We start from the raw sequence: 12656 nt of genomic DNA on the forward strand, positions 1-12656 counted from the left end.
AGTCCAATCTTATCATCTAATACATATAAGGTTATACAGCATGTCCATTTAAAGAAGTAGCTCAGGCTTCTCCACGATTGTATCGGATGATATTGACTTGCAAGTTAACAATGATCCAAGAACAGGCTTCACTTTCTCTGTAATCTTGGTTATAACAAGGAACAAAACTCGATACAAAACAATCATCCCAAGCAAAATTCCAAGATCAACCCATTTAGAGTAACTCATGTCACTTTGCCAAATATCTCTCAAAATCTCTTCACCAGTAATGTAATTACTAGTGCCTTGTCCCTTTTTTACATTAAATCTTAGTCCTTCATACTCATTCTTAAACAATCCTTCAAAGGAATATGTATGAAAAGCAACATAATGTAATGGATATCGCCAAATTGGCTTAGGAAGATCATGTGGCAATTTAAAGAACCCTCCAATTAAAATCATGATTGCTTGGATTCCAGCACCAGTTATGATTCCCATTAGATGGTTAGGGACAACGCTTGCTACTATCATCATAAGACTTTCCACCAACATTAGACTCGAAAATAAAACTGCAGCGAAGTACAAAAAGTGTTCGGATCCATTGTGAAGACCAGAGAGGTAATAAGTTATAGCTGCGGGAATCATTGTAACCAAAAAAATGAACGGAATCGAGGAAAAAGTGTTCCCAATCACATAAGCAATCACACCATAATGCCCGTTCTGTCTTTCTCGTTGAAATACCTGAAAACAATTTGGTAGGATTCAATTTAAAAGAAACAAATAGTTTATACTTATATTGTTAATCGAGATTTAACAGGCTCAATTGATTTATTCTGATATTTCAGAATTTAAATAAATGACCAAAATTAGAGAGAGAAAACAAAATCTTTCTACAACTCTTTCCCAACTTTGTATGATAAAGTTAGGGACGATTTTTATTCATTGGATGGATGAGTTGAGATTGAGTAACAAATAAGTGTAAAGACTCATAAACCTAATTCTAAGCCCTAAGGGTTTTCGGTGAAGATGTAATGTCAAATCTCATTTGTGCCGTTGCTAGCTCAATATGATAGGCCCAAGTTACATTAGGTAATGTGTTATGATTAGATATTGATTAAGTTGTTCAAATACCAATGCTACACATAACTGATTGGCGATTCTAATCATTATCAAGCAAAAATGAACGAAGTTAGTTTGTAGAGTAGTTAGTTATAACTTTGAGTCTCTTTTAGAATATTTTCTCCTCCATTAATGAACAACTCAAAAGGTTGTTCATTACACAATCACACGCAGTCAACATGATAAGCTGAGAATCCAACCTCATTTGTTTTTCTGTATATTAGTTTTGAAACTACTTTCATGTCTTCCACAAAGGAAGGAAATCCACCGATGCTCATGAAAGTTAAGAAGCCAGAGACAAATGAAAGAAGTGAACCTCGATCCTGAAATAATGAAAAGTAAAATGTACAGTTAAAACAATATATATTGCAAATATAAATTTAACACTTCTTAGTTGTTTACCTTAATTGAGCCATAATTTGTACCCAAATCGTAGTAAACAGTGCCTAAACTTATAGCCAATGCAACATATATGCCAAAACGTAACCAGTAATAGCCTAGATCACGAAACATGTTCACTGATGACCGTTTGATAAGAACTAGGCATTGATTAAGGAACTTTGCATGCTCTTCTTTCTTGCAATCCAATGAACTTGTGTGCTGAAAAAAATTCACATTTAAATTCAAATAATTTTAATCTTAATGTTTGTCAATTTAACCTTTTGTATGATCAAGTAAGCCATGAAGTCTACCTTTTTAGATAGGACTGCTATTTCATTATGAACATCTTGATACATTTCAGATGATTTATATGCATTCACAAGGATACAAATTGCTTCTTCGGTGGGCATTGTTCCATTATCTGCCAATGCTGTCTCAATGACCTGAAATATTTTCAATTTGTTTCAAATGTTTACCTTGCATTTAGAATTCTACGCTATTACCACCTCAAGTGTTAATCAACAAAATACCTGATCAAAGTCTTTGTTTATAGTTTTAAGTAAATGATCAGATGGGTTTTGGAGAGGAGGACAAGGAAAACCATTCATTGCAAAAAACTACATTGAAACAAAACCAGAATCAATCATAAATGTAAAATAAAATAAAATTTTCTTATGGTTGATAAAAAGAAGAGACAATTAGATATGAACTATGGGTGTACATTTGTTTGGCACCTACGGTCAATCACAACACGCCAATATATATATATATATATATATGATGTGGCAAATTGAAGAGTTATGAATGAATGGCATTGTAAAATAACTTAAGATTAACGGCATATATAATTAGGGTTAGTTCCTAACCTCAGTTGCAGCAGAAGCAGGTCCAAAGTATACAAGTCTACCTGAAGAGAGAAGACAAAGGTTGTGAAAAAGTTGAAAAACTTCGGTACCAGGTTGATGGATGGAAGTAATAATAGTCCTCTGAATACCATCTTTATGATCCAAGGTAGCAATTCTTGTCATAACATAGTAAGAAGCAGCACTATCAAGTCCACTTGTTGGTTCATCAAGAAAAAGAAGTTTTGGACGTGTAAGGATCTCAATGCAAATGCTAACTCTCCTTTTCTGACCTCCACTTATGCCTTTAACACCCCATCCTCCAATTATTGTGTTAGTAGCATCTTGCAGACCCATTTCTCTGATTGTAAAATCAGCTCTCTCTTTCTTCTCTTCCTTAGACATTGAGTCAGGTAATTGAAGTTGAGCTGAATAGTACACTGCTTCTCTAACAGTCAAGGTTGTCAATAACGTATCATCTTGAGTTACATAAGCCTACATAGATTAATGAAAGAATTAATAGTTGAACATAATCCTTTTTTTGGGAAAAAGTTCAAAATTAACTTTGTACCGAGGTTCCATAAGATAGTTCCTGTTTGTGACCGTTGATCAAAATTTCCCCTGTTCGTCTTGTGCTTGGGCCTAATCTGCCTAAAAACACAAAAAATTTGTTTTTATATATCATCATTGTTATTTTTGTCAAATTGTTTAATGACTAAAAAAAAAAATTAACCTTTTTAACATTAAAAAAAAAAAAGTTTTTTAAGGTGAAAAAGTGAAATATATGAAATTACTTTTGTATATATTATACATTGTCTCTTTCAACTGATTATTCATTATCTATACTATATATAAAGAAAATAGACTCTTTTGGACTAACATTTTCTTCTTCCAAAATTACCTTCAACATTCAATGCAAATAGCACATATAAGAAATATATAAGAGTAAATTTAAATATTAAAATAAAATGTAACAAACTGTATATGTCTGATTTTTTTTTTTTTTTTCATTTATCATTCAAAGAAGATAATGGATGAGTGTGAATTCAAATATTAAAAAGAATATAACAAACTCAATAATTATTTTGGTTACCACACAAAATATATCGGTAAACAAACACGTATTGAATATATGTCCACTTTTTTCTTTATGCTTAAAAAAAATGTAACAAACTAGATCAAGTATATGTCACTGTAAATATAATCAATAAGAAAATAATTGTTATATGTTTTGACAATTATTTGTAGATAAATCGATATACGAGTAATTTCCATTTATATTTAAACATTGAAAAATTATAATCAAAATTATACAAACAAATGTAATAAAATATACACACACGTTAGCGTGGTAAAAAGAGCGCACAAACGGGCACGACAATGCTCCTCTTTCTGCTAATTTTATATAATAGAAATACATTTTGGTAACTTTTTCATTTCTAATTATTCACTTAAATAAATTTGCCTATAGAAATGTTATAATTTTGACGTCATTTAAAAATATAAGAATTTATTCACTTAAATACATTTGTTGTTTTATTGGTGTTGTTGAAAAGGATAAATCTATAAAAGAGCAAAATGTATAACTATAATTTTAATCAAAATTTCATAAAAAATATTATTCAAAATTTATAAACATAATTCATAATTCATAAAAATTATTGTTCATAATTTATAAAAATTATTGTTCAAAATGTATAACATAGATGGTTGATCAGGTGCTTTATCATGCACAAGGCGAGCCACATTCGTGGCAATATGCACAGTGAAAATTTGATGGTGGCAGTGGTAATGGGCAGCAGCCAAATGCAACATAGATGCGGCGATGTTTAAAGCTCGTATGGGGGCGTGTTGGAGGAATGTGGCGGGTCAATTTATTGGAGCGATGACAGACCATTGTAAAAATTCCATGACTGTGACGGAGATGGAAAATTGTGGGCTCCTATGCGCGCTCTTGAATGGCTTGGTTCGATAGGATATTATCAGGTGACCTTGGAAATGGATTGCCAGTTGGTGGTTGATGATGTTTGCAAGGATAAGGCAAGTAAATCAGAATACTAAATGATTTTATAAATGTTGAGTTTACTAGGCAGCAAGCAATTGGTAGCGCTCATGCACTTGCAAAAGCAGCTTTATCTTACGTTTCTCATACTGTTTTTGATGTAATTTCAAATTGCATCCGTCTTTACTCTTTTCATTACACAATCTAGCGTCAAGAAAGTCACTTATGTATCCGTCTTTACTCTTCTCTATTGCACTTAATAATATGTTTATTTTATTGTAGGAACTATGTGGAATAGGAGAATGCCAAATCAAACAAAACTTTCTAGTGATCGAAAAGAGGGATGGTGACAATGCACCATTAGTCTTAGGCAGACCCTTCATTCAAAAGGATCAGATTAAGATGGATGTGGATGACGATACACGCACAATCAAAGATCTAAACCTCAAGGTTTGTTTCAACCTATTTCATAGTGCCACAATGTCTGGACAATACATAGGACGAAAATGGAAGTCCTCTTTTGGACCATCCTAGTGAACAATAGACGTCGAATTAATTGATATTTTTAGCATGTTTGTCAATCATTTTCATTTAGTTTTAATCCAAAATTAATAGAGGAGTATTAAAGCAATTGCCTATAACTTTTGGGACACTTGTAATGTTTTCTATATTAAGTCATGTAATTCTAGTTTTCCCGAAACAAAACAATTCTAGGGTGTTTTGATGTAATTCAAGAAGAAATCATGCAAATCGGCAAAATAAAACATTTGAAGACTTGTGAAGATTTTGAAAAGTCCATGAATGAAGATTCAAGAGGCGTCGGAAGACATTACAAAGGGAGAAATTATGTTCTCAAGTTTCAAGACATCTTATGTGGAAGCAAACATCCAAAAAGACGAATGCATAGGCGATTTCGCACAGAAGACAACACCCATGAGTCTGAGGCATGAGCCATGAGCCTGGGGCATGCACCATGCACCCTGGACATCACAAATTATGCCTATGCGCCTAGCCACTTTCCTAGGGCATGCCGGGAGCGGGCCAGAAACCACTTTTTCCACTTTTTAAGTAGAAAAAACCTGGTTTGTCGGTCCATCTTCAAGTTGAAACTCTGCCTATAAATACCAATTCTCCCATTCATATTTTTCATTCCGAACGTAACGGTTCAAGAGGAAGGCAATTACTAGGATCTTCAAGGGAGGAGTCTATCTCCTAACTCTAAGTATAGGGTATGTTTTATTTCTTTTGTAATTTGTCTTTAGTTACCATGAGTAACTAATCCTTTTTAGGCTAAGGTTCTAAGATGAACATCTATTTTATTTGTTAGATTATTTAAGTTCTTTATTCAATTATTTTTTGAATCCTATTTAATTTTACTATTGCGTAAGCTTTGTCTCCTCTAAAGAGAATCACCCTGAGGTAAGGGTACTTAGGAAGGTAACATACCTATTATTGGTGAAAACCTACCCAAATCGGGAATTAACTAAGATAAGAATTAACGGTAATTAGGAAAACATTGTGATTTCATGATTTCAATCAACATAGTAACTTTATTCTTTTTTCATCCTTGGTAAGGTTGACGATATAGGGTTGCCCATTTGTAAAACTACCGAAGGTAGAATATGTTGATGTCCTTCTAAGATTCAATAGATGAGGGCACGTTTAGAACACAGTGAATATAGGAACTCTCATATCCGTTATTGTTTTAAAAGTTTAAATCACCATGTATCTCCTCCTATTTTGTGAAAAAAGGTTTGATGTTAGGAAAATTAAAAAGGAAAAGAGAATGCCTTTTTCATGAATCTTTAAATTTGATTGCGCATAGAAACGTTTAAGTTAGTATAATGCATTCAGAACAATGAAAAGAGAAGGCTAGGTTTAACCATAGAAAAAACTGAAATGTTCAACAAATTCATTGTGAATATGACAAAATTTTCCATTTTAAAAACCTTCAAGGTTGATATTCATCCTCCTAGAGCACCTCTCATCAAGGAAGTCATTTGGTTTCCCCTTATTCCTCCTTGGATCAAGTGCAACATAGACGGTTCTTCAATCAACAACTTCTATGTAGCATCTGCAAGGGCAGTATTCAGAAATTCCGGTGTTTGTATTGTTTTGCTCAACATCTTGGCCCTGGTAATGCTTTGTTTGCAGAATTTTCTGCAGCAATGGCAGCTATTGAAATAGCTATGTAAAATGTTTCAATAATCTTTGGTTGGAAACATACTCAAAATTGGTCCTGCTGGCTTTTGCTAACACAGCTTTGGTTCCTTGGCCTATAAAAAACCGGTGGTTAAACTGTTTAGCTCTTACTAATAAAATGAATTTCATGGTTACTCGTAGACATGACAACAAAACTCATACCTATGGGTACCTACCCGAACCAAACCCAATTTGACGGTTTTCCCCTCTTTGACTGGGTTTGGGTATGGATAAGGGTTTTCCCCGATTTCAAAACACAGGTACGGGACGGGTAAATGGATGCACCCATCCTGAATGTAAAAATTCAATTCATTATCCATTTTATATAAACAAAAACTCAAACCTTAAATCATTTCACTGACACGATCAAAGTCTTAGAACACTGACTTTTCTAATTTCTCTCTCTTCTCCTTCCATATCTCACACCATCGGTCTCTCTCTTTTCCATCAGCATAGCAATCGATCAATATCATCTTTTTGTTGGATAATGCATTAAAACATTGAGCCCGGAGCTGAAAAATACTTCTTTATTTATTAAAATAATTATCCATTGCGGGGATAAGGATGGAGCGGGGCTACCCGAATCCGTCGGGGACGGGGATGAGATTCGATTTCTCTTTCCCGTTGGGTATGGGTAGGGTAAATGGTAAGTATTTGAGAGTGGGGTATGGGGACGAGAAAGGTGATACCCGTCCCACCGTGCCCCATTGTCATGCCTAGTTACTCATATATATATATATATATATATATAGGGTTAGGATCAAATGACACCATGGTGTCAAAATTAGTTTGACACCAAATCTCATCCATTCATTTTATTTAATCTAAAGGCTTAAAACTATCACCAAATTAATTAATATACACCAAATACTCTCTGTCACCTAATTAAGAAAAATATCTATCATCATTAATTTATAATCAAACATTCCATTTTTATTTCCCCAAATTTATTTGTTCCTCTTTTTTATTTCCTCAAATTTATAAATTTTCTCAGATTTCTATAATCATATTCAAACTTCTTTTTTAAACTTTTTTATAAAATGAATGGTTGAACTCATATACCTATGATTGTTTGAGTCATGATCACCATCAATGATATTTCTTTTCCTTTATCTCATATACTCATATTTTTTTAATAATTAATGAAATTGTATTAAAAAAAACAAACAAGCTCGACAAATGGTTCTTGAATTGTTCATGCTAATTAGATTATTTTGTCACTCATAGGTCTAATTTTTTTTAGAGGACTCGTTGTGTCTCATGTTTAACTGAATTATCAATTATGATTTATCATGATTTTATAAAAATTATAAAGTTTGAGTTTGTGCTTATGGCCAAAAGAAAAAAAATTAGGGGAAAATAAAAAGGGTTTGAATCTACCAAAAACAAGAAGGTATTGTTTGATTATGAATTAATGATGATAGATATGTTTCTTAATTAGGTGATAGAGAGTATTTGATGTATGTTAATTAATTTGGTGATAGTTTTAAGCCTTTGGATTAAATGAAATGAATGGATAAGATTTGGTGTCAAACTAATTTTGACACCATGGTGTCATTTGATCCTATCCCATATAGGAGGATCCCTTGACACCAGGTGTCAACGGATTCGTTGACACCAAATTTTAAGCGTTCATTTCTCTTAATCTAATGGTCAATAATGATTCATCAAAATCTTAATGTGGACATTCAATATTTTATATCTCACTTTTAAGACTATTTATTATATTCTCTCTCATCAATCTCATTCACATTCTTCCCTAAAACCTCTTTTTTTTTTTGTCCGTTTCTTCCTTCTATCATCCATGATGTTTCTATCATTTACCATTGTTGGAGGTAGAAATTTCATCAAATTTCTAATGCATCAGCCGAAAAAACTCCTTAAATTTTGCAAGAAAATACTGATGTTTATAGGATGCTTAATTATATCAAAGCAATCATGAAGGTTCAACGCCCTTGGGAGAAATAATTGGATGAGGAGATTGAGATATACTTCAATCCATTTGTTATAATTATAGGTTTTTAACCATGATTGCAAAGTTAATTAAAATGTCACCAGGTAGTATCCTTCGCTCCAAATGAATTGGTTTTGGTTAAAGTTGAAATTTGAGATTGTGGGAGTATAACAAATTTTAAGCTTTTCGTAAATAAAAAACCATTAAATTGAATTGCTGTCATTCCTGAGATCGGTGGGGAAAACGAACATGTTCATTCTTGAAAGCATTAAAGATGAGGTGAGCATAATTAGTGTGCGGGTCACGTCATCTTAGTGATTTAGGAAATAAATACATACCATTAGATCAATTAATTCAATGGATGAGATTTGGTGTCAATATAACCGTTGACACCTGGTGTCAACGGATCCTGTCTCACATATATATATATATATATATATATATATATATATATATGGCTTTCTTTGTGGAGATAGATTAGCTTTTCTAGGGCTTTCTTTGGTCCCTTCACTACAAAATTGTGGAATGAAGTCCTTGTAAATACTAGACCGGAGTACATTAGGAATGAGTTGGGATTACCTAAATTTAGGTTTACACGGCAAGAGATTTGGCTTCTAAGTTAGGCAAGGTATGGAAGATGACTAACAAATGGAAAATGGTATCACCAAGCAGGGGGTACCATGACTTCCTTTTTGAGCAAGTTGATGACTTACACAGAATCTGGGCAACTGATACCATTACTCTAAAGTCGGGTCTCCTTCGTCTCTCACAATAGACGAAGGACTTTAATCATTATTCATAGAAGCAAACTCACGCTTCCATTTGGATTCGCTTGGTTGAATTGCCCCAAGAATATTAATGGAAACGGACACTGAAGGAAGTAGAAAGTGCAGTGGGTACACCGATTGATTTGGATGGCCCGACACGTAGTAGGGCTTTTGGGCACTATGCGCGAATTTTGGTTGACATTGATTTATCTAAGAGAGCTTATGACGAAATTCTTGTGGAACAGGACGGTTTTTCCTTTATGGTTGCATCTCAATACGAGCGAAGGCCTCTACTCTTCCATCACTGTTATATCATTAGACACAATGTCACGACTTGTAAATGGCTGCACCCCGGTGACATCAAAGGAGAATGATCGTGGGAAAAAGACCTATGGATGTTGAACTAGTGAAACGAAAACCCCCTTAGCAGCACCGTAATAATAATAATGATATATGAGCATCTACTTCCGGTACTCTAAGATATGTTGCAGTTGCAGCCCCTACTGCTGCAGAACTGTCGTGAACCAAGAACAGACATTAACTCAAACTGTTGCCTCCACCTCCACACATACAAATCAGAATGTTGTTGTTGAATCCCCATCTTCTAAAATAAGTTGTTTGAACAATCAGGAAGAGTCATTATCTCATTCGGCTACTCCCGTTAATAATGATGTTTCAGCTGTACCCATTAATAAGGATGTTTCTGCTGTACCGATTAATAACGACGATTCTGCCAACTCGTTCAGCTTTGCGTTGCAAAATGTTACAGATGAAATCCCTCAAGGAAGGTTACCTCAGGCTTCTAGTCCCATGTTAGAGTTGTCTGAAGTAGCGCACAATGACGTGCATTCACATGGAGTGGAACAAACACAACAGGACTCTCGGACCGTACAGGTTCTTGAGATTTCTGCCGCTGCTGTCCCGCTTACTCTTTCAGTAGAGCACGTTGACGTTCATGAGTACTCCAAATTACATTTGTATGCTTCTGGTACAATGAAGAGTCCCGCCCAACACAAGAATGCACATTGAGATGCGCACATCACCTCTCATGCAGATTTGTCCGCAAGTCCAGTTGGCATTGTTTCTACTGCTGATGACCAAGAGCAGCGCTCGGTACAACATCATCTTGCTGACAGTCACACAATTCAGCACGTTCGAGGTACAAATATTTCTAGTAATTCTAACTCGAACATTCTCGTGGATAATGTCACGCACAAAGAAAGCATGGTAGAACAAAACAGTAATCCAGTTATTCAGCAAGATATGGACCTTTGGAATAGAATTCGGGAGTATGATCAACTTTCAGCCGCGAAACTATTCACTCCGGTTTAACCCAAGAAACAAAAGAAGCAATTGAAGCATTAAGTACTTGGGAAGCCGCCATATCGAACCCGCTCAAGGGGTGACCCCTCTCCATATGCCCAATGAATGTCCTTTACTGGAATGTTCGAGGTATTGGCAACTCTGATATAAGACTTGCGTTAAAAATTTTATTTATGTCTCATAAACCAATGTTAATTATTCATTGAATTCTTTCGTGATCGGTGCGGTCTACCTAACTACTGATTTTCTTAGTCTGTTACTCTACTTGTCATTTTTGTTTCTTTTCGACTTATGAGAGTTTTGGTCTAGTCCCCCCCTCTTGTATATACTTTTCTTTTTTTTTAATAATTTTTTTTAGTTTGGCGACATACGATGGCGGTTTTGCGGAATGCCAACCTAGGTGGTATGTCGTTGTTTCCTCTTGATCCTTGTTCTTTCTTCAGCTTCAAAAAAAATTTAATTATATATTTCTATTATAATATCATGAACTCTTATATAATTTTGACCTTACATATCCTTATTTATTAATTTTATTAGGTCTACAGAACCTTAACCTAATAATTTCTCTCTAAAATGTTGCATTAGGTTAGCACCAATTTAACCTAACAAATTCCCTCTAAAATGCAGCAATCCCTAATATTTCTTCTCACCGATGAATTTTTCATTCTTATCCTGTTGTTTCATCGTTTGTATATATCTATTGTTTCTGTAGACTTTTTTTTTACAATAATTAATGTTAATATTCCTGAAGTCCAATAACTTTAAACCGAATATTCTTATACTTGATTATTTTCATACGTCTTTAAAATTTTATTTTATGGCAAAGTATTATACCTTTTAACATATTATTTTATTTTATTTATGATGCAGACTATGAATATTATTTTCTACCACTTTAAACCAAGTATTGATAGCTTATTTAGGTGTGAAACTAAAGTTAATATTTGTTGGTTAAAGAATTTTAACCATTAATATGTTATGTTGTTTAATGAATTTTATTTATGAATTTAAATTATTTCAATCTGATATATTTATGTTTGTCTGAACACAAAACTTTGTTTATAATAATTAACCCGGGCAATGCCGGGTACTTAGACTAGTTTCAAGATAAATAGATAATATTAATTAAAGTTGATTGTGTTTAAGAAAAATATTAAATTCATCAATCAATTTAAAAAATCTGTATATTTTATGGATAATTTTTTTTCTTCAAATGGTACTTATTTTTAGAGACGGATGAAGTGAGAAGAATATAGTCATAAAATCTATGAGGTTTATGAAGGAGAATAATTACGTAACAGGTTTTTAATTTAATTTTTATAAGCTAATTAAGTAGAAGGTAACTAATCATTAAAAAAAAAGTAGAAGGTAACAAACTAAGTTTAATAGCATCTCTGTAAAATAAAAAAAATAAAAAAAACTAAAGTTTAATAGTAAGTACCTCGTTTCAAAGAAAAGTTTAATAGTACCTGCTAAAGTATCAAGTAGTGTAGACTTGCCACAGCCAGAAGGGCCCATTATGGCCAAAAGTTGACCTGGCTTAACATAACCTGTTAGTCCGTGAAGAATTGATCTGCTTCCATTCTTTCCATTTAAAATTTTATTTACCCATATATCCTTCCATGTTAAGCATATACCAACTTCACATTCTTCTCTCTTTTTCATGGTTTCTAGTGTGGTGGCTTCAATGTCTGCCACGGTTCTTTGGAGGGATTCTAAATTGGTTTTAGTTTCACAACCTGCTGATGGAACAGATGGATGAAGGGAAGCCATCAGTATCACTCCGAGTGATTGTAGCTACGAGATAGATGATAATGCAAAATAATGGGCGAATCTTTTATACATTCTGAAGAAGAAGAAGAAAACGGTACTCGCGTATCCGCCTTTCCGTTTTTTTTATTGAGTTAACATGTGTAAATTATGAACAGTATTTTATATGTAATTTTGATTTTGATAAATATAAATATTTGTGACTTTTAAATTGTAACAAACCCAAAAAACAATGTTTATTTTTTTCAATGAAAAACAATAATTTAACAAATATAATATAAATCCTTTTTTTTTTTAATATCACCAACAATATAACA

General features: G+C 33.4%; 1 protein-coding gene across 1 annotated transcript; it reads right to left on the reverse strand.

Moving 5' to 3' along the window:
- Nucleotides 1-48: 48 nt before the first annotated feature.
- On the reverse strand, nt 49-12342 carry LOC11446247 (ABC transporter G family member 1). The gene is made up of 8 exons (XM_024780585.2): nt 12039-12342; nt 2893-2972; nt 2346-2816; nt 2010-2096; nt 1791-1922; nt 1501-1698; nt 1335-1421; nt 49-720 (listed from the first exon to the last, which is right to left on the reverse strand). The coding sequence occupies exons 1-8, from the start codon at nt 12340-12342 to the stop codon at nt 49-51; spliced, it is 2031 nt and encodes a 676-aa protein (XP_024636353.2).
- Nucleotides 12343-12656: the final 314 nt, after the last annotated feature.

The sequence above is a fragment of the Medicago truncatula genome, chromosome 4 (genome assembly GCF_003473485.1).
Source record: "Medicago truncatula cultivar Jemalong A17 chromosome 4, MtrunA17r5.0-ANR, whole genome shotgun sequence".
Taxonomy (NCBI): domain Eukaryota; kingdom Viridiplantae; phylum Streptophyta; class Magnoliopsida; order Fabales; family Fabaceae; genus Medicago; species Medicago truncatula.